The 27,842-nt window shown below is 40.5% G+C and overlaps 1 protein-coding gene across 1 annotated transcript in view; it reads right to left on the bottom strand.

Moving 5' to 3' along the window:
- Window positions 1-2,129: 2,129 nt before the first annotated feature.
- RAMP3 (receptor activity modifying protein 3) overlaps window positions 2,130-27,842 on the bottom strand; it is a 147,062-nt gene continuing 121,349 nt past the window's right edge. Inside the window, exon 5 of the mRNA XM_065583887.1 lies at window positions 2,130-6,302. Within this exon, the coding sequence (XP_065439959.1) occupies window positions 6,257-6,302 (46 nt within the window). The 3' untranslated portion in view covers window positions 2,130-6,256. The remainder of the gene's footprint in view (window positions 6,303-27,842) is intronic.

The following is a 27,842-nucleotide window of genomic DNA, read 5'->3' as shown; positions in this document are numbered from 1 at the left end:
TGCACAAGTAAATCTTTAAAATGAGGTGATCATGTTTGACTGACTCCCCCACCTTACCCCCTGTGCTACCTGCTGGTATCGCTTATGGGCAATAGGATTCTATGGGGCTTGTCTTCCAGAAGCCCAGTTCCAAGGAATCTTCTCTCCCTGACCCTTGAAACAGTAGGGAAGGAAGAGTAGAGTGAAGCAGGTTTCTGTTCCTTCTTCAGCAGACGGTAGAGAAGTGAGAAGTAGGGAAGCAAGGTGAAGGAGGCATGGGTGCTAGAACAAGGGGTGCGAGGTGGGGGGTATCTGAAGTGGTTTCCATTATATACAGGGTTTACAGTTTGCTTAATGGCTTTAAGCACCCCCCTATAAAAATTGTTCTAGCACCCCTGGAAGGAGGCAAGGAGGAAAAGGTACCAGCTGCTGGAGTCAAGGGAGAAAGACAAGATAAAAGGGAGTTGAGAGGGCTGTGGCAGCAAGCAGGCCTCCCCTCCTACTTAAACCGACATAAAGTAATGCTATGGAAGACAATGGATTCATACTAGTCCAAAACAGTGTGAGGAGAATCAGGCCCACTTAATATAAAGTGCAGTTTTCTCAAACAAACACTGAACATACATTGCTTAGGCCACATTCCTGTTTGTTTTTCTTAAAAGGAGGTAGAAACCTATATGTTGTGTTGGGTCATCTAAATACCCAAGAGGAAAACAAATGTGAACACAGCTCAGGACTCCCTTGGATGCTAATGTAGGACTGGCAAGTACAGAAATTTCAGGGAGTCAGGAGGCTGGGTGTAAAAACTACAGTAAACTCTGCACGCCAATCTTGTAAAAATATCTGCAGAAATGATCTATCTGAAGCTAATAAAATTGTCTCTAATTATCTGCTTGAAAACATGAATCAGATTTTTCTATTCACTGTCTTTTATTAGCAGCCAAAGGCAGCTTTTAGCAGGGCTGTCTGGGGAGATGGGGGGAAAGGAAGCAAATTAGTGAACAAACATAATGTCAAAATAACTGTTCAAGGTATCTGGTCCTTTAATGAAAGCTGTTTGTCCTGGTACAGCTGCAGCAAACAAGCCAGAAAAAAAATCCATATATATTGTACATGATTTAGTACAAAAATTACAATGGATTCCAACCAGTATATCATATATATAATTATCTAACTATTGTTATAGATAGATACACATATATGTGGCCACACTTTTCAGACTTGGGTACCTTAAGGTAGGCTTCTAAAACTGTAATTAGGCGCAGAAGTGCTTAATTTTCAGAAGTTCTGAGCCCCCCACAATTCCCAGCAAAGTCAATGGGCGCTTCAAGGGATCAACATGTTTGAAAATATATTATTATTAAAAATATACTTTCATTAGGAGTGTAAATATGGAAAAATATAGGAGCCTATATATCTATAGAATCATAGGAATGTAGGGCTAGAAGGGACCTTGAGAAGTCGTCATGTCTAGCCCTCTCTGCTGAGGCAAGACCAAGTAAACTAAACCATACCTGACAGGTGTTTGTCCAGACTGTTTTTTAAAACTTCCAATTTTGGGGATTTCACAACTTTCCTTGGAAGCCTATTCCAGAGCTTAATTACCCTGATAGTTAGAAAGTTTTCCCTAATATCTAACTTAAACCTCCCTTGCCTCAGATTAAGCTCGTTACTTTTTGTCCTTCTTTCAATGGACATGGAGAACAATTGATCACAGCCTCTATAACAGCCCTTAACCTATTTAAAAACTGTTATCGGGGTGCACCCCCCCCCCAGCCTCTTTTCTCAAGACTAAACATGCCAGTTTTATTAACCTTTCCTTGCAGGCCATGTTTTATAATTTTTGTTGCTCTCCTCTGACTTTCCAATTTGTCCACATTGCCAGAACTGGACATAGTACTCCAGGTGAGGCCTCATCACTGCTGATACATAGGAAGTAAGTATCCCATTCTATTACATACAACATTCCTGTTAATACACTATAGAATGATATTAGCCTTTTTCACAATTGCATTACATTGTTGACTCATATTCAGTTTGTGATCCAGTATAACCCCCAGATCCTTTTCAACAGTACTACCAACCAGGGCCGGCTCCAGGGTTTTTGCCACCCCAAGCGGCGGGAAAAAAAAAAAAAAAAGCCGCGATTGCGATTGCGATCGGCGGCAGCTCCACCAAGCCTCTTTCTTCTTCAGCGGCAATTCAGCGGCAGGTCCTTCCCTCCGAGAGGGACAGGGACCCTCCGCCGAATTGCTGCCGAAGAGCCCGACGTGCCGCCCTTCCCCTTGGCCGCCCCAAGCACCTGCTTGCTCAGCTGGTGGCTGGCACCGGCCCTGCTACCAACTAGCCAGTTATTCCCCATTCTGTGTCTGTGCATTTGATTTTTCCTTCCTAGGTGAAATACTTTGCACTTGTCTTTATTGACTCTCATCTTGTTGATTTCTCACCAATTCTCCAATTCATCAAGGTCATTTTGAATTCTAATCCTGTCCTCCAAAGTCTTGCAACCCCTCCCAATTTGGTTTATCTGCAACTTTTATAAGCATACTGAACACTCCATTATCAATATCAATAATGAAAATATTGAATAATACAGGACTGAGGACTGACCCCGTGGGTTCCCATTAGATTTGGCATCCCAGTTTGACAGTGAACCATTGATAGCTACTCTTTGAGTACGGCCTTTCAATCAGTTATCCACCTACCTTATAGTAATTTCATTTCGACCAGTGGTTCTCAAACTGTGGGTCAGGACCCCGTTTTAATGGGGTCACTGGGTCTGGCGTTAGACTGATGCCAAAGCTGAAGCCTGGGCCCCACTGCCCGGGACTGAAGCCCAAGCCCCACGGTCTGGGGCGCAAGCTTCGGCTTCAGCCCTGGGTGGCAGGGCTCAGGTTACAGGCCCCCATTCAGGGATGAAGCCCTTTGGCTTTGGCCCCCTCCCCGCCCAGGATGCTGGGGCTCGGGCTTCGGCTTTGTCCTCCCTTTCCTGCCCAAGGTGGCAGGGCTCGGGCGGCCTCAGACTTCGGTCCCCCCGCCTGGGGTTGTGTAGTAATTTTTGTTGTCAGAAGGGAGTCACAGTGCAATGATGTTTGAGAACTGCTGATCTAGACTAGTTTGATCCCTAATTTGCTTATGAGACTATAATGTGGGACTGTGCCAAAAGCCTTACTAAAAACAAGATATATGATGTCTACTGCTTCCTCCCATCCACTAGGCCAGTTACCATGTCAAAGGAGGAAATGTAGTTGGTATGGCATGATATGTTTTTGACAAATTCATGCTGGCTATTCCTTATAACCTTATTATCCTCTAGGTGCTTACAAATTGATTGAATCATATGTGTCTGGATATCATGTGTGTGTCTGCTTGTTTGTCTTTTTACTCTGTTTAATGTCTCAACCACAAAATTGTATTAACATAGGTTATTTGCATGATATATTGTAGCCCAATGCTGTCAGCAATATATACTGCATTCAGCCAGCAGAAGAACAATCGTCAATCAAGTTTATATTATATAGTAATGTACAATATAATAAAAAATAAATTTTGAAACAAAGTCATTTCAAAATAAAGAGCAAAACTTTCTCTTCTGATATGGTCAAAATGCTTCATTTCAATGTTTTCCCCCTAAATATTGTGGAAACCAACATATTCTTGTGGAAAATTTCAATTTTGATAAAATGGCATTTTCTAGTGGATAAACTTTCCACTGGGAATTTTTTAACCAGATCTAATGTGTGTGTGTGTGTGTGTGTGTACCACATTCAGTTAAAATAGATATATTAAAAGAAGAACTGTGTACAAAGTGAAATAATCCAAAGTCGAGAAAATGTAATTAAAAAAATCATGAATTGGCAAAGTTAAGGTAGGACACACCTAACCCTGCCCTCATTACATGTGATTTAGTGCTTTATTACATATGTATCTACTGTTTTCCTAATGATAATACAATATAATACATTTTTGAAATATAATCATTTATACTTGTGACATATCTTAGTAATGAGTACAATTATGCCTTTGGGAAACAGTCAAGGGCCTGGTCAAGACTAGGAATCAGATTGTGATTCTGAGAGGTATTTACTGGTGTAGATGGAAAAGGATGACTATCTGCCATCAAGACCCCTTTTGGGACAGTAGCCATTGTTTCTAATCAAATGTGACCTTGCTATCCTTAAATCTTGGACGTCCTTCACTGGTCTTCTCTTACCGACCCTTAAAAGATATGATCTCCACAGTTCCTATCAGTGAGTCACATCTCCACCATTCCTTCATTTGTTGATTTTTCTTCCCCACAATCCCTATATTGATACTTCCAAGTCTATTCTTTCCGTAGCTCTTGATCAACTTGCAAACTTTTGATCTCCAAATCCTCCTTCCACTCCAGTGTGAGTGAAACTGGCTCCATTAATTCAAGTTTACTTGTTGACACTTGCACTGGGACATGTGGAAACCCCAGTTCTCTGTATACCAGTGGCCAATTTGTGGTGCAAAAAATCTTGTTTCTTTCATCAGACATTGGAGAGGTGACCAATGGCTGGTTTTTGGCTGATGAAACAGGGACAAAAAAACTAGTTAAGATGAATCACCAAAAAAAATCAAAAACCTTACAAAAGATAACAGAGGGAGTTTGTTTTCCATTGTTCTTTACCAAATATCACAGTAGCAGCTAGCTATTTAAAGACTGTTCCCAACAGGCAGTTGAAATTACAGTGCAAGAAAATAAAAATGTCAATAATAATGTCTACAATGAAAAACAACACAACACAGAGCTTTTGGCTCCTCAGTGCAATGCTGAGGCTGAAAATATATGTGACTTTCCTTTTTGAAGAAAACCTTCAAAATGTGAAGTGAGTATAACCCCTGCAGATATACATGTGCCTGAGTTTGCAGAAACCCTGAAACAATAATGCTGAGCGGTGTGAACTTCCCAATGGGAGCTAACTCAGGTGCTAATGATACTTTAAATATCAACATTTTGTGAACTATTTCACTAGACATCAAACCACATCAGAAAGGATGAGAAGTATCATATTATAAAGACCTACATTAGCACTTATGTAGCAGTACGGAGTGCATGGGGGAGGAGGAAGACATGAGGGACCTTCTTGGGACAGAGTACAGAAGAAGAGGTAGACATTAGGCCTTTAGCAATACATGGCAGAGTTGCAGAGGGACATGTAGTTGGTTTAATTTCTAGAAGGGGAAGCTCAGCTTTCAAATATCTGGGAAACACGGCTTTATAGTAAATAGTCTATAACCAACATCTATGATCTACTACTACTATGAACTACTATGCCACTGGAGTGTCTGCCTAATCCCAGACAGTAGTTGGCTCATGCCTGGAATTAAAAGGGTTGATAATACTTATAAATAAAGCTAATTAGAAAATGTATTTTGAGCTGCAAAAAAATTCAACGAAAACTAAGAAGTTTTTGTATTTGTTGAAATTTATCTTCAATGGTTTGCAGGTTTTTATTAAAAAACTGGAAACCCAAAAACCAGACACTGGCAACCAACAAATATTTGCATTTTTGTGTTTTCAAGCTTTCTTATTTCTCCTGTGAGGCCTCGCCCCCGGGTCGCCCTCACCAACCTGCACAGGAAGGTGCTACTGAGTTTGCAAAGGAAGGAGCGAGGACAAAGAAGAGCCACAGGTGCTAGGACAGGTGAATCGGCCAACATCTCTGAAATTTCCAGTATCTTAAGCACTTAGGCACAGCAGTTTATTGAGGATTCTTTTGTCACATCATTCAGGAGAGGTACTAGAGAGGCAGCAGTGGGAGGGTGGGGGGAAAATACAAATAAATCAATAAAAGCTTCTCTGTTGCCCTAGGCCAGTTTGAATTTCTTCTTCAGGTCAGTTTGTCCCAGTGTTTCATTTGTTCCATGTTCCAGCTGAACTGTGGCTGAACAAAATAACTAATAATAAACCTATTAAAGAGAAAAGGGTTTTGTTTCCTTAATTTCATGGGAACCATTCAGTTTCCAGTTCCCAAAACAGAACAAAAGAGCGGAGTTGCCACTGTTGTTTTCTTGGTGCTCTTATCTGGTTATAAGTCCTGTGGAAGTGGATGGGAGGAGCCCAGGTTAGCTGTTGCCATTACAGATCTTATTTTCTGACTTTATATATAGTTTCAGAGACTTGCCAACATCATAGTAGCCATCTGAAGGGACCTATTTTACTTTTTAAAGATCTGTCCTTTTGGTAACCCAGTAATAGCAGTGAAGCCTTGTTCCCCCTGTTGTTGAATATTGTCATGTCTGGTTATCATCACAACATAATGCACTTCACTTCTTCCCTCTCTTCATGCCAGACCCTGAAAAGCAACAGAAAAATGTCAATTTTTTGCTGTTGAAATTGAAATAGTAAGTGTATTCAGTAGTGAGTGTGGGTGTTTGTCCCCATCTGATGGCTGGTCCATGTAAGAGAACAGTCTTCTACAGCTGCCAGATAAAGGAGGTACTCTTGTAGTTCAAACAATAAAGGGTCATACTTTTAACTTTCTAGATCCCTGGTTCATAACCCCTCTAATGGCCCAGGCAGTATTCGCCCATCAGTATTACCTGAATTTAATTTGAAGGGATCATGTGCACTGTTGCTCTTAAAAATATAATCAAAGCATCATATTCTTTATATCCTGCATTGATTATAAAACTAGGGAGAGATTTTTTTTTTAAATTTAGGATTTTCAACGTAAGTCAAGAAGGCAGTGACTGCTTTATTAATAAGAAGCTGAACAGATAAAATAAATGAATTTTATTTTTAAAGACTATCTAGGTCAGAGGGAAGCAGAAATTAGGAATAATTCCATCTAATTTACAGCTATGGTAGCCCTTGTAGCCCGGGCATTAAAGTCCCAGAAGACCTTTAAAGCTAACATGTTGAAATAAAGCACAAAATCCAAAGGTTAGCCAGGTCATCCTTAGGGTTTATTGCTACACGAACCCTTTGAGACATTAAAGTAATTGCTCATTGCATTACAAAACTATTGTACAAGGTTTGTGGGGTTTGAGAATGGCTGATTCTTGAACTGAGTCACTAACCACTATAATGTGCTGGCTATTCCACATAGCAATATAGCAATATCACTGCTCTGTGTACACACACACACACACACACAGTTCCAAGAGTAAGTCGACTGGAGTCAGTGGAGTTTCACCAGCATAAAACCAATGGTAGTAACAGATCACAGACTCTAGTTAAACTGATCAGACTCTTAATGGAATGAACCCTTTTTTCCTTATGCATACAATGCACTGCTTAAGCCCTGCATTAGGAGTTTAAGCGGTATGTGGGTCCTTCCACAGACTTACTAATGTGGGGATGAAATTCACCCCTATGCAGAGAACTCACCAAGGCCTATGCACAACTCAAACCCACTGAGGTCAATGGGAGTTGAAGGGCATGTTGCACCTTCAAAAGAGAACTTACGGTAAATGTAGCAGTGGCAAAGGCATCACCCTTAGTGATGTATTTTAGGGGGCATGAAGAAAGCCAAAGATGATCATGCAAACCCCTATGAGTACTAAAGCACTAAATTTCATGCATCTCTTATCATGTTTCTATGGGTTTAACAAAGAGCAAAATACCCCTAATGGTTATAAATCCCTTTGGATTTTTCCCTTATAATAAAAGATAACTTAAAGGGGCATGCCAAGAGGATTGTAACTAATGACTCACCCAAAAAGTATCTGACTTTTGCAAACTTAACTCTGTTCTCTGTTGCTCAAATGACTGCTAGTCTCATCCCATAAAAAATGGATGCCTGAATTTCTTAATTAAACTTTCCCTTTTCTATTGGTTTGTGAGATCACATGTAAAAAAGCAATAATGGAAATAATTGTAGAATTGTGTTATTCATATATTCGTATTGATTTCTTCTTAGATTAAAGCAGCAACATCAAAAATATACAGTGCATGAACATTCATTCCATTAAATCTTATGTGCTACAACTGGTTAGTATCTATTAAAGTGTAATAAAAAGTCCAATAAAATAATGATCAGGAAGAAGGAGAATCAGTGGGGAGGGGTGATGAAGTGGTTGCTAGTGCTACGAACATTGTGCCCAATCCTGTGAGGTAGTGAGCACCCTCAAACCACTGACGCCAATGGGAGTTGAAGGCATGCAGTACATATCAGTAGATATTCCAGGTGGAAAATCCTGGGCCGACTGAAGTCAGTGGGAGTTTGGCCATTCACTTCAATGGGGCAAGGATTTCACCCTTAATAATTTGCAGGATCAGACCCTCTCTGATATACAGACCCACAAAGTAAGCAGGCATTTTGATGCAAAAACAAATACATTAAAAAGGTAGAGGGCCAGATACTAAGTTGGTGTAAATCACTATTTGGTCCATTGATACCCATGGAGGTAGTCTGATTTACACCAGCGGAGGATATGGCCCCTAACTCTGAGCAGCCTGATCCTGCAACCCTTACTCAAATAAACACTTCTCACCAGGGCAAACAGTCCCATTGACGTCAGTGGGAATATTCCTGAGACAATGGATTGTAGCCTTTGTTGGCTCACTGACTGCCGTTCATTCTACAGTTAATTTACAGCCCATGCCAGGTGTTGTAAAACAGACTTTGATTATAGCCAGACTCAGCACTAAGCCCCATAATGGCTGCCACACAAAAACTAGGACATCTGATCCTCCAGTGTCACAGTAAATCTATTGAGAGAAATGGATGAAGCCAAAATGGAGGCATGGAAAGGCCCAGGGGAAGGACCCACTGTAATAGGGCCTCTATATTTAAGCAGTTCAAAAATGAAGACATTTATACCAGATTGTATTCCTACATCCTGAAGTTTCTAGCACTTTGTCATTTTTGTTAAACCTTAAAAGCAAGAGCTCATGTATTTTATGAAATTTCTTGCTAGACATAGCGGCTATGCTTATAACATTTTTATTAGGTTTGATGGACTAAGTGAATTGCATAAACTCATTTAAATTCAGACTGGACATTTTCAACAGTAAGAGTAATTAACCATTGGAACAATTTACCAAGGGTTGTGGTGCATTCTTCATCACTATCAATTTTTAAAATCAAGATTGGATGTTTTTCTAAAAGATATGCTCTAGTTCAAACAAGAATTTTTTCAGGGACATTAATAATAACTTCAGTTTTCCCAAGTTACTTTTTGGTACTAGAAATCAAACCAAAATCAAAAGGTAGTGAATGGCATTAAAAACTCATCATTTAGTACTCACAAGTGAATGCAGTACATCCATATATTATTCTAGTATAGAAAAAGACCGTGATTACTGCATGTACTTGTAGTGAGTGGATCAGTTTTTAATAGTCCCCATCATACAAACCTCAGGATTGCCAGTCTATATAAGTGATCAGTATATTGGCATCACTTCAGCTTCAAAACATTGATATTTTCACTTTAATCCAGAAAGATTAAATGTTCAGATATTCATAAGCAAGGCCAAAAAGGATGGAGAAGAGTGGGAAATATTTGTAAGTGTCCTTATTAAATTAGTAAATTAGTATGGGGGACTGCAAAGTGTTGATTAGGATTCAGTATGATGGATGAAAATATTGGGCAGAATATAAGGAAGAAAGTGGAGCAATGCCCATTCACACCAACTGAGGATCTGGCCCATGGATTTTACACCAAAGTGAAATTCTGTAAGAGAATAACTGATGTAGTCACAATACTTTTTGGCATAAAGGGATATAGCAGAAGTAGGGTCATCAGCTACCATCACCTTCCAATAAAACATATAAAACTCTTCTGAAGTCATCAACCACCAGTATCATTGGTGCAAATTCAACTTGGTATAATTTTATGGTGGTTTTATTCACTTTCATTGACACTGACTGACATGTAATGGGGAAAGAAGGAGTCTATTCAATTTTAAATTCACCTATCCCTCCCCAATGTTGTTTTATTGGCAAATAATACTTATTCATATTTACCAAATAACCCAAATCAGTGTGCTCCTGATTACAGAAAACTTTGCTTGCTTATACATAAGGTCAAATAATTAAATTTATAAGGAAATTCATTCGCATGACACTTCTTGCCAATTTGAGACCTAACTTGTCCCCTTCCATTCAGAATAAAAAGGTAACGCTAGTGGAAAGGGGGTATTATATAGCAAATAGTAAAGAGCCAGAAACTGTGTTTATTTTCATAGATTCATAGAGTTTAAGGCCAAAAGGACCATTAAATCTTATCGTCTGATCCGTATAGCACTGGAAGAATTTTGAAGAAATCCTGCAAGGAGAATTCTACAGATATTACTGTATTCCTGTCACTCCTCTGGAGGATGGCAAAATCCAGCCTTATATTAATAAAAGCATGCAGGATGCAATAAAGTATCTCTTTATCAGATGAGTGAATAAGGTTTTAATACAGATTAAATTTGTTTTTGTCTAAATATATGTCAGTGGTTTTCAACCTGTGGCCTGTAGACCCCTGGGAGTCTGCAGAATATATCTAAGGGGTCTGTGAAAGAATAAAGTTTAAATACCAGAAAAGATATTCCATTTTTCTGATCAAAGTATGTAAATACTCCCGTCTACAGGTCAAAACCTAGAAGTGTTGTCCTTACCATAGAAGCCCACAGTTTAGCACTCTTTCTCACGCTGCGTCAAATGCCATGCCAAACATGTGCAATATTTATACATGAATCCTGTTCAGTCAGTTTTCAGTCTAAGACTTCTATGGTAGGGGTCTGCGGACCACAGGTTGAATTTTCAAAGTGGTCCGTACCTCCATTCCAAATTTTTTAGGGGCCCACAAGTGAAAAAAAAGGTTGAAAACCACTGTGTTATGTAAAGGTCACAAAGGATATATCCATCTATCATCTTCCATTTCAACAATCAGCTAATGTGATTAGTGTTGTCTACTACAATTGACAAACCGGCACAAGAAATAAATCGTGACTGCTGTTTGTTATAACCCTGACAAGTTTTGAATGAGCAATGAAGAGCAGCAGTGGTACAGTATGAAACAGTTGCAGACAAAGGGCAAATTGAGGGATTGGACCCTTTGCCTGGGTCTGTCACAGTTTAAATTAGTGGGGTGTTGAGGATGCTCAGCCCCTTGCAGGATTGGGCCAACAAAGCCATGTTTCCATTTTTATTTAATTTTCCTTCTTTTCCATCTGTAAGTGGGTTTTCTGTGGACAACTGTGATTAACATTGCTCCCCAGTCAGGTGAGCAGACTGAATCATTCATTTCCTTTTGTGTTCTTAACCTCACTGTCTATAAATGGCAACAAGAGAGAGAAACAACATCTGAATGAGCTCAAGGCCTGGTGCCAGACAATAGCACCCTTGAGTTGTAACCACTGACAGACTGCTCCTCACAGTCAGTTAATCATTACATTGATGAAAGAAAAAATAAGCTGATTGCTTCCAATATAGAGAGTAACATTCAGTACCCCCTCAAAACACACACCAAGAAATCGCTACAGTCCAGGAGTGGTTCAATATATTACTTTCATACATTTTTATTTAGTATGGCAGTGATCAATTATTTCAGAACAGGCAGCTAACAATCTAAATTGAGGTCAGGGTATAACCTGCCAATTGTAAGGCCAAATGGTCTCAGAGTTCTCAGATTAAAAAAATCGCAAAGTTGGCTGGAGATGTCAAACTTGCACAAAAGGTTCCTAAAAAGTAAAGAACTTCAAAGAACTTCAAAGTCAATGTAGATCCAGCTCTTTGGGCCAGTGACTGCCTTTTTGTTCTGTGTTTGTACAGCACCAACACAATGGGGTCCTGGTCCATGATTGAAGCTTCTAGGCATTATGTTGTTGATGATGATGATATAGAAATCCACACAAGTATGGTGAGTGCAGGGTGGGATTTACAATATCTCTTTAGGTTCTGCCTCTATGTGAGCAGAATTCCCCCACCCCACACCCTTTTTTTCCCCCTTTCTAGATAGATCCATGAAGTCCATATCCACAGGAGTTAGGCAGAAGACTCCACTAGGTAATCCCATCTATGAGAAAGCTGAGTATGCACAGAAAAGGCCCCTGATGACATGCAAAGATTGAGGAGGACTCCCAGGGATTTTGCATGTGCCAATGAGGGAACAAAATCAGAGGGAGGCAATGACTAGTTCCACCCATATGAGCTAGTTGCAGAGTTTTCCTGCTTTGGTCCTGCCAGTGCAGCATACTACAATGCTGGAGCAAGAGATGGGGTGTAATGAGGACTCATTAAGGGCTAAACATTATCTAACAATTAAAGGCTCTGGATTAAGGATAGTCAAGAGATAGTCTCCATGGTTTTGGAAGACAAAAATATCACTAAGAGAAGCTCATGCCCACCTTGTCTTCCATTCTGCTGCACTAAGCTGTAAAAAAACTTATCTGAACTCCAAGACCACAGAGTTTGTGTAGAGGTGTTTCCATTAGTTTTCAAAGGGAGATGTTTCCACTAAAGCTTATCAGGTTCCATGGGAATGTGTGAGCTCATTTTAACCTGGGATAGTGTGACTTTCCTCTCAGCCATATAGGCTTACTGTTGGAATGATTTGGCTCTGACTAAAGTCTTTGGGTTAAGGGCAGGGCATGGATGAGTGAAAAGAAGTAGATTTTATTTTTGCAGTTACTCAGAATGCTGGAACAAGATGACGTATCATCAGATGCCTCGACAAATGTTCCTTCCATCACGCTGCCCCTTTCAGAAGCCTAGACATTACACAGATGGGAAAAGTATCAATCTATCCTGCTTGTTGGAGGGAGAAGAAGTCATAAAATGGCTAAGTAGTGAAATGGCTGATAAGGGTGTTGACAATGATGCTTAACCCTTATCAATCTGGATGATTTATTACAGATTTTTATTTTCCTTAAACAAAGACCAAATGTGAAACCTCCATGAATGATTTACATGTGACAGGTTTTACCTAAAATATACAGGTTGAGATTTTCAAAAACCGTCATGGGGAGTTAGACACATCCTCCATCAATTTTAATTAAAAATGTGTGTCTGCGTGGCCTAAGCCACTTTGTAAATCTCATCCACTGTCCCTAATAATTACTATAGATCCGAGTGGTCACTTTGGTGAGGAACAAGTTTACACTAAATCTGTATTCTGCCTGGGACCTAGCCTTCACTTGCATCAGAATTACAGATAAGCAACTTTTAAGGGCCAAACTTCTACAACTGGAGGCCCATTAGTACACACAAAAAGAAAAAATGCCTATGGACAGCTACACCTATCTGCCCCATTGCACCTGCAAATCAGGAGATCATGTGCAAATAGCCTATTAGTTAGCAAAGGACCTGATCTAAAGCCCATTGAAGTCAGTAGCAATTGGTCCATTGACTTCAAATGGCTTTGGATCAGGCACAAAATGGCTGCTTGCATGCTTAAACAACATGTCAGCTAATGTAATTGCAGTAACTGTGTGTGCAACTGTAGATAAGGAACTGTTTGTAAATTTCTGTGCATGGATGTCTATCTTTTAAACGCTGGCACTTTAGGAACATTTCAGAAAGACAAGCAATTGTACTGTATGTACAAGTAACACGCGGTCCAAACATGTCTTTGTCTTCCTCTCTTTATGAGTCTGCTAGCAATGGTACAGCTGATTTAGATTCTGTTTGACCCTAATCATCCAAATTTAGCTTTGGCTGGAGAGACTTGTAGTTTCTCAACTGACATGATTCTACATCCTGAATGTGCTTTAAAGCCAGGTTTTGAAACTGAAATCTTTTTATAAACTATTCAGATTAGATTTCAGGAAAATCATTTGCCTCTGATAAAACTGACCCTTTCTTCTCATGCGTTCTGCCCCACTTTCTTAGTTTCTTGTCTAGCTGAAATAGCCTCAGAATGAAAATCAGCTTTTGTCCTGCCATTTTTAAAAAAAGTAGAACTACCTCTGAACTAAATTGCTAAGGACCATTTTCTATTTTATCCACCTATTCAAAAATCAAAGAAAGATTACTCCATGATCAATCTATTCTTCATTTAGACAGCAATATTATTTTCCTTGTGAATACATGAGGACTCTGAGTTTGGTATAGTACTACTTCTGCTATAATAAAAGTCACTAATATGATGTTATCAATATTTTTTGATAAAGGAACATTTTTGCAACAGTCATTCCTGACTCTATTTGAAGCATTAGATGTAGAAAACTATTTGAATGTATTAAATAGTTTGATTAGAGCAGAAGATTCGTCATCATTTGAGCTCTTGAAAACTCAGCATTTAATTTTGTAGAGGTTTGTGTAAACAGTGTAAGGGCCAGATCATCAGCTGGTGTAAATCAGTATAGCTGCATTGATTTCAGTGGAGCTAATTAATCTCATCTGAGGGTCTGGCCCCGAATTTTGAATCAGTTTACGTTCAAAATCCTCTCCACTTTGCTCTGGGTTTCAGTTTTAGCACAAAAACATGAAGAGAAACTCAGCTGAAACAGTAACATTTTATCTCACTAGCATGATATCAGTGACTTCTACGTGATTTCCATCCAAAACCGTAACTCAAACCAAATAATCATTTAAAACTCAGTCTCCTTTTATCAATATTGGCTTAAGTGCCAGGGACCTAGTCCTACGAAGTGCCCTCAATTCCCATGGAGCTCAGCACTTTGCAGTACTGGTGGAACAGATTGTTTAGCATCAGTAATTAACACATATTTCTAGAGACTACTGATGCTAAACAATCCGTTCCACCTTGTATTTAGTTGTGACACTCTGAATGTCTCCCAGAGCTGAAGAAGAACTCTGTGTAAGCTCAAAAGCTTGTCTAGCTCACCAACAGAATTTGGTCCAATAAAAGTTATTACCTCACCCACCTTGTGATGCTAATACGCTGGGACTGACATAGCTACAACACTGCACACTGACTCACTATGTTACCTTTCGCATGTCAGTTACTTGTGAACTCTCTGTGCCTGAGTTCCCTATCTGTAAAATGGGGATACTAATATCTACCTACCTCACAGAGGTGGTGGTGGTAGGTTTAATTAATTAATATTTGTAAAGCTCTTAGAGATGCATGGATGAGAAATACAGTAGAATTGCCAAGAACTTATTAGTATTATTAAAGCCAAATTTGAGCTTTCATTTTAGGGCCTTTTGCTTTATTTCATTTTTCTCTCTCTTTGTCTGTCTTTGTCTAAAGACGGTGAGTTCTCCAAGGCAGGCATCACCTCTTGCTATTTGTATGTTCAGTGCCTAGCACAATGAGACCCTGATCTGAGTTGGACCCAATGCAATGAATAATGACAACAATAATACTTGTTCAAGCAATTGCTGTTTCAAATACATTCATGGCTGATTTTACAGGTAATGTAAATCACAGACTGGCCTCCAAGGACACACAAAAGAGATTAGGCTTGTCACATTATTCGCAATTCAGTGTGTTTCCAGGGCACCTATTTGATCTCATCATTGTCATTTCTGGGGTTACTTTATACTCTGTTCAATTGGCCATCGTTAAATTGAATGTAAGAGCTCTGAAACACAAGTACAGCAAAACGGTTTGATCTATAGATGATATTACTTGATAGAGCCCCAAATTATATTCACAATGTCCTTACCATTTTTTCCTCAGTGCATCCTCTATGATTTCATAGAAGAGTTTGTTCCCCAGTTACAACTGTGATTATCAGGTAATTTTAAAAATTGTCACTTGCTAGGAGCTGGAACACGCTTCAGAAGACTTTGAAGCTCATTTGAAACCAGATCCTCAGCTAGGATGGAAAATCACAGAGTGTAGGGAAAGAGGTGCAAAGGTAAAATGAAGCACATCTTTGCATTTCCTGATTTTGGGCTGTCTGTGTGCCAAGCCAGTCTGCCAGTGTAGGTTACTACAGGATGCTCTAAATTATGCTCAATACTATCTGCTTAAAGGGGCTGAAATGACATCTGGAGGTCAGCAGGGTATAGGGTAACCCTAGCCACATCTCCAAACATGCCCCCTGTGCTGGTAAAAGAGAGGAGGATGGCACCACACAGCTATACCGACTCAAGGATCTGTCTATAGTGGGGTGATCTTCCTATGGCCAGTTCTGGCAGCAGTGCAGCGCAAAGGGGTCATACTGCACTTTAGAATCTAGACCACTGGCAGCATCTCCTGTGTGTGTCTCTTTAGCTGTAGATTGGATCTGGTACAGAATGGTGCATGCTATTCATGAAAGTCAATGCACTTATCATGAGATAGTTTATTTTTATTGTTAGATGTGCAGGAGCTCCAGGCCAACTCTTGGAAACACACTTCAGAAGGGAAGGGGAGGTTGGAGATTGTTACATAGACTGTCATTAGGATTAGCAGCAGAGCCTGAGCAGAGAGACGCACTAGCACTACAGATAAATCCAAGTTAAGGGCTGCATTGTGCCATTATGCTCTTGCTTATGCTAGGAACAGTTCGAAGTCCAGGAGCATTCCGGAAATTCATCAATATCCTCCCACCATTGCTCTAGCACCTCCACATCTATGGTTGTAATGATTTATTTCAAAAGTGTACTAGGTGTGATAGACTCCCAGGTGCTGCTTCCATATTGTGTACTAAAGAGAAGCTTAAATAAGCAAACGAACCCTGATGTCAGATACTGTCAAGGGAAATGCAAACCATAGAGCACATATGAAATCCCTTCAAATTTTCTGAAGTGGAAAACCTTTTAATGGATCAAGATCATCAGAAGGGGGATGAAATTTAGATTCCAGACACAAAATGCAGATTTAAACTCTGTTCTTATTCTAGGATATATATTTTAAAAGCATGTGATCCCTGTTAGTGATTCAGCTTTGTCATTCTGACCGGACTGAGTTTGGTGTGGTTTGGTTTGAGATCTGGAACAGGTCCAGTCAAGTGAATATACTTTCTGAACTAGTTTGGTCATCGCTGCTCTTAGAAAATGATCACAACTCCTTTATGAAATTTTGCCTTGAGCAATGCACATAGATGTGGTCCAATAATTAAGAATTAACAATGAAAGCCTCCTGTTGGAGCCACTGGATTAATTCAGAGAAAATAAAAACTAATCTTTTTTGCTGTTGTTGTTAGAACAATTCTGAATCACACAGCCATGCTGGGAGAGTTTTGAAGTGGGTCAAGGAATTACACATCTGCATGACATCTGTGACCGGTACATTGTGTCCAGTTGTAAAATTAGTGCCCATTTCTTTAATAGAATAATATAACTCTTTCATATTTAGACTAAGAATCACTTTTTGTAGGTCTGATTTGTAATATATTGTTTGTTGGACCCAACATTCAAACAAAAGCACCTAACATTTGGAACCTATATATTTTATTTAGGCCAACATTTTTGAGAACAAGTGTCTAAATATCCCAGTCCCAGTATCCCACTGAATTCACAGGATGATTAGGAATTTTGAAAATCAGACCATATGTTTAGATGTTTAAACTTTAGACTCCCATTTGTTAAAATCTTGACCTTAGCTGCTCACATATCAGCATTTACATGTCTAGAAACTGTATGTCCATGCCTAACTAAACATTTAGATGCCAAACTTTAAACACACATTTAACATTTGGGCTCTGTATTATCTTCAAAAATTCAATAAAACTTGTAAACAAAACATACTTAATGAAATGTTCAAGAGTTACTAATTAGGAGGTGTGGAGATAGGACAATTTCCTGCAATATCCTGGTCACACCTCACTAAATTCAGTTAAAGCTTATTAAGTATCATTGAGATTAAAGAGGCTAGGACTTTTCAGCTTGGAAAGGGGATATGATAGAGATATATAAAATCATGAGTGGTGTGGAGAAAGTGAATAAGGAAAAGTTATTTACTTGTTCCCATAATATAAGAACTAGGGGCCACCAAATGAAATTAATGGGCAGCAGGTTTAAAACAAATAAAAGGAAGTTCTTCTTCACACAGTGCACAGTCAACCTGTGGAACTCCTTGCCTGAGGAGGTTGTGAAGGCTAGGACTATAACAGGATTTAAATGAGAACTAGATAAATTCATGGAGGTTAAGTCCATTAATGGCTATTAGCCAGGATGGGTAAGGAATGGTGTCCCTAGCCTTTGTTTGTCAGAGGGTGGAGATGGGGGGCAGTAGAGAGATCACTTGATCATTACCTGTTAGGTTCGCTCCTTCTGGGGCACCTGTCATTGGCCACTGTCAGTAGACAGGATACTGGGCTGGATGGATCTTTGGCCATTCTTATGTTCTTATGAAGGCCAGGGATTGTATGTATTCCCATGAAGGATGGGGACCCCAGCCCTCCAGGAACTAAGAATAGAGGGAGTGGTTAGGTAAAGTCACTCAGCTTGTAATGCCTCCAGAGAGCTAACACCGCCTGGAAAGGTTTATATATACTGGCTCAAACTGGATTCTCAGGGACCAACAGACAAAAGTGACTTTCGGTAAAATAGTCTAAGTTAAAAATGACTCAGAGTCTTCTTTTGATCCAGGAAATGGACAGGACCTTCTGTCCAAGGGGGGCTCCAATTCTTCTGGGGAAGGGTTAGAAAGACTTGGCTCAGTTTGTGTTCTTGTTTGGAGCAAAAGGGGTTATGAATTTGTTACAACCTTTGGTAAGGTTTAAAGGATTGCTTGCTGGCCAGAGCTCTTGTTGGAGCTGGGGTGAGCTCTGGTAATCATATTAGCATGTGTGTAGGTTCTTTCATTGTTTTAATATGTTTTCTCTGTAATGCTTTCACCTTAAGAATAAACATGCTTGTTTAGAAAGAGCTGTGTGGCCATTATACTGTTTATTGTTTCTGAGGAGAAAAGTAAAGCAGGCCTATTTAGGCAGTCTGACTTTGCTACACTAATTCACAGTTCAAGTAGGGAGCTGTGTAGTGTGGAAACACCCTAGTCAAGAAGGAGAGAGATGCCTGTCTCCACCTGAGACAAGCGGGGATGAGGATCTGTGCGACTAAGCATGGGTGTTTTTCCTGGACCAGAGAGAGGGAACACACAAACAGTTGCTCTTAACTGTGACAGGAGGCTTAATATTAGTGTCCAATACTCCTCCTGTTTTAAATTGTGACTCCATACATTACATTGTGCTTTTAATGCACATGAGGCTTTGTTCTGCCACCTCCTATGAGGCAAGTTTTATATTGCAGGCAGAGGAGAATTTGTAGTGATGTTCATAGTCTGGCTCACTTCAATACAAATAGATTTGCTGACAATTGAGCAGTCTGGGCACAGATCTCTCTCCCACTGGGCGTTAGATGCCTAAATACCTTTGATGATCTGTGCCTTAAATTAATTCTGTTGTTAAACATGGTTAGGATATGGTGATACTCAAAGATACTTATCTTCCATTGATGTCATGGGGAGTTAGACACCTACTACCTTTGAGGATATGGTCCAAAATTAATCACTGGTGTATCTCTTGTCTTCAGAGTTACCCCAAGGATTAATTTGGCCCTATGTATTTTCTGTGCCAAAAAAAAGTCAAGGTCGTGTTGTTGTGTTTTACACAATGTTTATTTGGGTCATTGCGATGACAGGAGAGGGTGATTTTTTTACCGGTGAACAACAACCATTTACGTGTGAACAACTTCCCAACCACAATTGAAAATATAAGCATCAATTACAGCAATTGTTCATTACAGATGTGTGTTCTCTATGGATAAGAGGGGAGAGAATGTTTCCAGTTTTAAAGACAAAGTACAAGTTTGGATCCTAAAGCATAAATCCAAAATGTCTGGCTAAATTCCTTAGATGTTAGAGAAAGGCTCTGTCTAGCTTGCCCTAACTTTGAGATCAAAAGGAAAACTTTATTTAAAAAACAAGAGGATTGCCCTTGTTGTGCTATCTTGAGTAATAGTGGCCACCAGGGATAAGCAGATGATATGCAGGTATACATCTGCACATGCTCTTACTACTCCATTTGGTGCATGGGGAGGCTTCTTTTCTAAACTAACTATTGTGAATCACATGACATGGACGAAGCTAGCAGACACCAGCTCTTGCCAGGAGTAATCTAGTCAGGGTTTGTATGTACATCCAAGCTCCAAGCCAAATATCGTTGGAATTACAATAGTGATGATAAACGTTTCCTGGGACATACAAGCTTATGGGTAGATTCTATTCTGACATGTATCAGTATAAAGCTAGAGTAAATCTAATTGCAACATGATTCTATCAAATTGTACTAGTTAAAGAAGAGGCAGCTGTGGATAAAGGAAGCCTCTCTGGGTGTGGATGTGTGTGCTTTATTGTCTGAAGTTGGTCTACTCGTTAGGAAACTAGCTTCAGGAGACAGCATGTGTTTTCTTTCTTATAGAGCTATCAGATATGGGCCTGACACGCAGCTGATGTGAAACAGCATGGCTCCATTGAAGTCAATGACTTCACTGGGGTCATACTCTGGATTTACACCAGCTGGGGACCTAGCACACTGGACCAAATCTTCAGAATTTTGCCTTTTATGTTTTGCTTTCTGATTATTTCCCCCCAAAGTCAATCCATCGTGCTTTGCAGGCTGAAAGTCCTCTTTCCTCCACCCATTGTTTTCCCTCACCTATTTGCCCCACAATTTGATTCTGTTTTGTAAGGGGCTGCAGCCTAATTTTCTAAGCAGAGAAACATAGGGAATCTCCTCCAGAATATGCAGCTTCTTGGTATTGTTTTGTTTCAACACACGCATAGAAAAAGCATTTCAGTTCAACATCAGATGTAAATATTGGAAGTTATTAATTTCATTTTTCTAAATCAGATTATGCCTTGGTAGGAACTACTGCATCAGTCAAGGTATTAAAAGTGGTTTCAGGACAAATGACTTTGATCTTGCTCATGTTCCTTTGAAAATGAACAATGGCATGGTAAATGCTTATTTTAGTGGTATTTATTTAAGTGAACAATTTCAGGTAATGAAGCATTTATCAATCTCAGTTATACTGCAGGGAGCCATAGGAAAGGAAAGTAGTTGTAAGAGGCTGGTGGGGGAGATAATATATTGAAATAATGGTTCTTTGTTTCCTTACTTCCCTGCTACCTACATTAGGAAGTAAACTTCTCCCTAGTGATAAAGCAGCATTAGCAGCTGTGGGTAGCCCAATGCCAGCTGCTAATCTGACTTTTTCAAAAGACCCTGCCATCAGAGAATTAAGAGGTAGTTGATAAAAATAAGGGCTTTATCAAAAGGGATGCATGTTTCTGAATCTAATGGAAAACCATTACCAACACATTGTAGAAAACTGAAATGATTGTTTCACCGAAGCTTTAGTCTCTTTAGAATTAGAGTTTACATAGTGGGATAGCAACCTCTCACTGTTTTTTTATTTAGCACCTGAAACAAAACAAAACAAAAAGAGTTAGTGGATTATTAGCCTGCATTGATTTTTTTTCCTGTTGTCCACAATTTCTTGCAGTCACAAAGGCTCTCTCCATTTTAATGAAAGCCTTGGAAATGTAATTATAGCAGTATCATATAGAGTCATTACAGCCAAGAGTCTTTAGTGCTTTAGTGCTTCCGTTCAAAACCTTCAGGAATTTATTAAGTTAGAATGAATTTTTATGGCTGAGATCGTTGTATTCTTCCTGAGCATGAGCTACAGCCACCACAATTCAGGAACTCTGCAAGGGTCACTAAGGACACATAAGTGTGTTTAAACCAGTATGCTTCATTAACAGACGTAAACATGAGCATACATAGGGTATGTCTACACTACGAAATTAGGTCAAATTTATAGAAGCCGGTTTTATAGATATCAGTATTATACAGCCGATTGTGTGTGTCCCCACATAAAATGCTCTAAGTGCATGAAGCCGGCGGACCGCATCCACAGTACCGAGGCTAGCGTTGACTTCCGGAGCGTTGCACTGTGGGTAGCTATCCCACAGTTCCTGCAGTCTCCGCAGCCCATTGGAATTCTGGGTTGAGATCCCAATGCCTGATGATGCAAAACAGTGTCGCGGGTTCTGGGAACATGCCGTCAGGCCTCTCCCCCTCCGTCAGAGCAACGGCAGACAATCGATTCGCACCTTTTTACCGGGGTTACCTGTGCAGACAACATACCACGGCAAGCATGGAGCCCGCTCAGCTCAGCTCAGCATCACCATATGTCATCTGGGTGCCGGCAGACGTGGTACTGCATTGCTACACAGCAGCAGCTAATTGCCTTTTGGCAGTAGACGGTGCAGTATGACTGGTAGCCTTCATCGGTGATCTGGGTGCTGGCAGACATGGGGCTGCATTGCTACACAGCGGCAGCCCCTTGCCTTTTGGCAGTAGATTGTGTACTAAGATTGATATCTGTCATCGTCGTATTCCAGTTCAATCAGAGGCACCTGGGCAGACATGCTTTGTCTCCTGGAGACTCAGTCCTGCCGGCAGTCCTATTGAACCGTCTTGACGATGATGGCTAGCAATCGTAGTACAGTATCTTCTGCCAAGCACCCAGAAGATGCCGAAGGCTATCAGTCATGCTGCACTGTCTGCTGCCAGCTTAAGATGTAAAAAATAGATGTATTCATTTGGTTCCCCCTCCCTCCGTGAAATCAACGGCCTGCTAAACCCAGGGTTTTGAGTTCAATCAAAACCCTGAGTTTTGGGGGGGCCATTCTGTGTGACAGTTGTTTGTGTTTCTCCCTGATGCACAGCCACCTTTGTTGATTTTAATTCCCCGTACCTGTAACCCATGCCGTCAGTCGCACCTCCCTCCCTCCGTCAGTTTCGTGCCTTTTTTCAGACCAGACGCCATAGCACTGGGATCATGGAGCCCGCTCAGGGTCCGTTGTGTGTGATGTCCAAATAAAATTTGCTCAATTTATAAGTGTTTATTTTTGGGGCAGAGGCAGTTGTTTTGTTCTTTTTTTATAAGGTGAGCCCTAGAAACTCACCATGAGATCTGCAAGTCAAGCTATTGTGTTTCCTGCTCACACATCACCTCTAAGAACCATGATCCTATTAAGGTTCCTCAACTCCACCTTAACATTAACAGAGCCCAAGCGCATTTATTGTGCTTATTTTTATATGGCCATATATTTCCAGACTGGATATACAGTGTACACTCATTAGCCACTGAAGGGATTAAGCAAAGAGTGCCAGGATCATAACATATAAAGATAGAAGTTCTCCTTTGCAACAGTAGGACAGAAATACAGTGGATCCTTAATACTGTAGTCAGTCATAGCAGCATTACAGTCACCCTGCAGCAGTCCTGTGCAGGATTTAAAGCCTAGCTATAAAACTATTTCTGCTCAGCTATGAATTGAGAAAGAATACCGCTGGTTTGTAGAATTTCCAAAAAAGAGTTGTTTCCAAAGTAGTGATACTATAACCTCCCTGAGAAAAGTGAAACAGTCAAATTATTCAGATCCAGCTTTACCATTCTAAATCTAATAGGAAATTATAGCAGTAGAGGAGGAGAAAATATTTTGGTGAGATGGGATTAGATTGGTGAAGCTAGAGGGGTTTTTTCGGGGGGGGGGGTAGAAGGGGTACAGAGGAAAACACGTTTTTATTACTTTCCCTCCTCCATTTCTCACCCAAAAAAATCTTACTCTAAATCCCAAAATTAGTTATACAAAAGATACCTCCAGTCTATAGTTAGTGGTAGAGCAAAATGTGCCTTTAGTCAATCCAAAGAATCACTGATTCCATATGCTGCTGCATACTTTAGGTCACGTACAAGAAAAGACACCAGAAGTGCCATATTGGATCAGACCTGTGGGCCATCCAGTCCAGTATCCTCTCTTCAACAGGGTCCCTCACCAGGTGCTTCAGAGCAAAGTACAGACTTTTAGAGGCACCAACATTTTTAATTGGAGCAAGTGTAAATTTCTTATGAAAGAGAGCAATGGCTGTTGGAAAGCAAGACAAAAAAATTAAAATACTTTAAGTGGGGAACGATATACAAATCCATTGCTGAAACAAAGGGATGAGCAGAGACAGATGAAAAACCTCAAAGAGTAACAGCTGTAGCAACTCCATGGAAATTTTGAAGGTACCATGGGGGGAGGTATTAGAATGCTGAAATCAGGCTCCAAAAGTCATCATCTTTTTGCTCTTCAGGAAGCATGATCCTAACTGCAACCCACCATGGGCAGACAGACACTAGCTCTGCTTGAGCTAGCCTGCTAAAAATAACTGGAAACCTTGCTTCCAGCTGCAGTGTAGATATAGCCTTAATGAAATGTGATTGATTTGCCACTTCATCTTCAGGAAGATGAAGGCTGTAGTGCTGTGCTATTAGATGCCATGAGAATTGCATGGCTTTACAATAAAAATGCTCATATTTAGTTAGTAACTACTGTAGAAAGTATCTACTGTAGAAAGTGGAGTTCCATATGAGAACTTGAGACATTTCTTGGGTTTTAGAATTTTATTTTTATCCCTAGTGCTATTCTGAAGTACTCAACTCAATATAGTATCATAAAAGATACAGCAAGTTTGGTTGGAGTTCTTTAGGATAAATCATCATGACACACTTTAGGAAAATAATTTTTATTTATCATACACTTATAGGTAAAAAACATTTAGACTTGAGCTAGTCTGTGCCATATTGAGGTGGGTAGGAACTGAAAGCTTCAAACGTTGCAAGTGAAGATGAGGGCTAAGGCAAGAACAGTTTAGTGCCAAAGAGCAAAGAGAGTCAATGGATTAATACATTGGGGGCAGGGTTACGCAGGGTTGGAGTTAGTATTAAAGAAACTCCGTTACCATCTGGCATCTGTAAGCTATGGAGCTGTGCACTTACATCATCTGCTCAAGCAGCGGAATCTCTAACTATGCATTCTTGTTCATCCTGAGGCTATTGCCGGGGCTAGTGTTGCTTCTGAGCCAACACAATCATGCAAGAAGGGATTGTCACTAAGTGCTGTGCTGTAAAGTGATTTGGCAAAGCTTCCCAAATATGTCACTGACAGGAGGAAAGAAATGGGAGAACACCAAGTCAGAAATCATTTTACACAATAAATCTGAATGTGTACGTATATTGGCATATATGGGGGGGTGCATATGGCTTCAATAGCCTCACAGTTGTTCCTAGCTGCACAGTGGTGGTTGGGGAAAATCACTTGTGAAAATGTTTGGCTTCATTGTTTGCAGTGGCTTTAGGAAAGGGAGGGAGTCAGGTACTAATTTTGTCTTTGGAGCAGAGGCAGTGCTAGCTCATTGGGGCCCTAAGCAGGAATATTTTGGGGGGCCCCTCACACACAACAGAATAAAAAGCAAATGGGGGCCCTTGAGCTGCTATGGGCTCTAAGCAATTGCTTAGTCTGCTTACACCTAACACCGGCTCTGCTTTGGAGAAAAGATATTTAATTTGTTCGCAGGGTTCTAAGAAGATACAATACGGATCTCAGGGAGCTGTATATTTTATACAGACACATGCACACTAGTTGAGGATCAGTTCTTTTATGGAATGGACAAGATTCTGTCTCCCTTGACATCAAAGGGATTAACTGAAGAGTAAAATACTAGTCAGCATGAGTAAGGTTGACAGACTCTTGCTTTCAGGTTATTCCACATGGCATGCCATAGCTCTACAATTCAGTGGCTAGTCCAGGGGTTCACCGGTTCATTCATAGCATAGACCACGTTTTAATACTGTGTTTGCCTCATGAATATTTTCCCTCCCAGGCATCAATATGCAAGCCACTGCCCCTCCCCATTGGTCATCATTTTTCTTCTGTGAGCACTAGAATAATTGCTTCCTAGTAAAGTCCTGAATGCATTTTCAGTGTCTTCTCCTACAAATTCATGCTATTTTAAGTATGATAATCCAGTTCATGCTGAAGGCCATCACCTTGGTTTCAGACCAAGCAGGTGATTAATCCATTTTAAAGAAAAAAAAATGTAGGCGCAAACAGAAAAAAAAAAGTTTTGAAATAAAAGCGGATATAGTGTGGGCTGTGGCTGACAGCTGCAAGTTATAAGCCATAAAAAGCAAGGTATCTTCTGGTTACACAAGTATTGCCTTAATATTTGATGCAGGGGAAGAAAGTACCAGGAAGACTGACAGAGTAATCAGTGCATGCTAAACATAAAGACGTCAATAAAATGTTACTTACGGTTCTCTGCGCTGTGGATTATCCTGCCGCAGGGTGAATCGGCAGTTAGGAAAACAAGCTAATATGTTTGCATAACAACATTTGATTCCCCATCTACACTGGAGAACCTATGTTAACGTAAAATAGTTTTGCCAAAACCAGAATCATTTTTAGTACATAGTCCTGGCATGAGCTGGAAGTCTGTTGTTTGCAAGTGCTAAATGGGTTAACATTGTGTTGGGCCCTATGTTCTAAACCAATTAGTTTCCAGTTTAAAAACTCCATTGTGTTGAGAACCCATAATGGCAAATAGAAGAATTCTGGATCACACTCAGCCATAATGAACAGGGATGGGCAATGAGTAACTTAGTCAATTAATTTAGCCGCAGAAGCAAACGATGATGTTTACAAAAGTTTTCATTATTCGGCAGATGGTGTAGTTGTATTTCAGCCTAAGGACTGTTCAAATACTAGGGTGGGTGCCCTTAAAAGGGTTTCCATTTATGTTTTCACCAGTAGGTAGGGTTTTAATGGTACTCATGGCTTTTCCCATTCTAGAATCATAGAATCATAGAATATCAGGGTTGGAAGGGACCTCAAGAGGTCATCTAGTCCAACCCCCTGCTCAAAGCAGGACCAATTCCCAACTAAATCATCCCCAGCCAGGGCTTTGTCAAGCCGGGCCTTAAAAACCTCCAAGGAAGGAGACTCCACCACCTCCCTAGGTAACGCATTCCAGTGCTTCACCACCCTCCTAGTGAAATAGTGTTTCCTAATATCCAACCTGGACCTCCCCCACTGCAACTTGAGACCATTGCTCCTTGTTCTGTCATCTGCCACCACTGAGAACAGCCGAGCTCCATCCTCTTTGGAACCCCGCTTCAGGTAGTTGAAGGCTGCTATCAAATCCCCCCTCATTCTTCTCTTCTGGAGACTAAACAATCCCAGTTCCCTCAGCCTCTCCTCATAAGTCATGTGCTCCAGACCCCTAATCATTTTTGTTGCCCTCCGCTGGACTCTTTCCAATTTTTCCACATCCTTCTTGTAGTGTGGGGCCCAAAACTGGACACAGTATTCCAGATGAGGCCTCACCAATGTCGAATAAAGGGGAACGATCACGTTCCTCGATCTGCTGGCAATGCCCCTACTTATACAGCCCAAAATGCCGTTAGCCTTCTTGGCAACAAGAGCACACTGTTGATTCATATCCAGCTTCTCGTCCACTGTGACACCTAGGTCCTTTTCTGCAGAACTTCTACCTAGCCATTTGGTCCCTAGTCTGTAGCAGTGCATGGGATTCTTCCGTCCTAAGTGCAGGACTCTGCACTTGTCCTTGTTGAACCTCATCAGGTTTTTTTTGGCCCAATCCTCTAATTTGTCTAGGTCCCTCTGTATCCGATCCCTACCCTCTAGTGTATCTACCATGCCTCCTAGTTTAGTGTCATCTGCAAACTTGCTGAGAGTGCAGTCCACACCATCCTCCAGATCATTAATAAAGATATTAAACAAAACCAGCCCCAGGACCGACCCTTGGGGCACTCCGCTTGAAACCGGCTACCAACTAGACATGGAGCCATTGATCACTACCCGTTGAGCCTGACGATCTAGCCAGCTTTCTATCCACCTTACAGTCCATTCATCCAGCCCATACTTCTTTAACTTGGCGGCAAGAATACTGTGGGAGACCGTATCAAAAGCTTTGCTAAAGTCAAGGAATAACACATTCACTGCTTTCCCCTCATCCACAGAGCCAGTTATCTCATTATAGAAGGCAATTAGGTTAGTTAGGCACGACTTCCGCTTGGTGAATCCATGCTGACTGTTCCTGATCACTTTCCTCTCCTCTAAGTGTTTCATAATTGATTCCTTGAGGACCTGCTCCATGATTTTTCCAGGGACTGCGGTGAGGCTGACTGGCCTGTAGTTCCCCG

The sequence above is a fragment of the Chrysemys picta genome, chromosome 2, assembly GCF_011386835.1.
Source record: "Chrysemys picta bellii isolate R12L10 chromosome 2, ASM1138683v2, whole genome shotgun sequence".
Lineage (NCBI taxonomy): Eukaryota > Metazoa > Chordata > Testudines > Emydidae > Chrysemys > Chrysemys picta.
The sequence above is the reverse complement of the archived record's forward strand: the minus strand, read 5'-3'. Positions and strand labels throughout refer to the sequence as shown.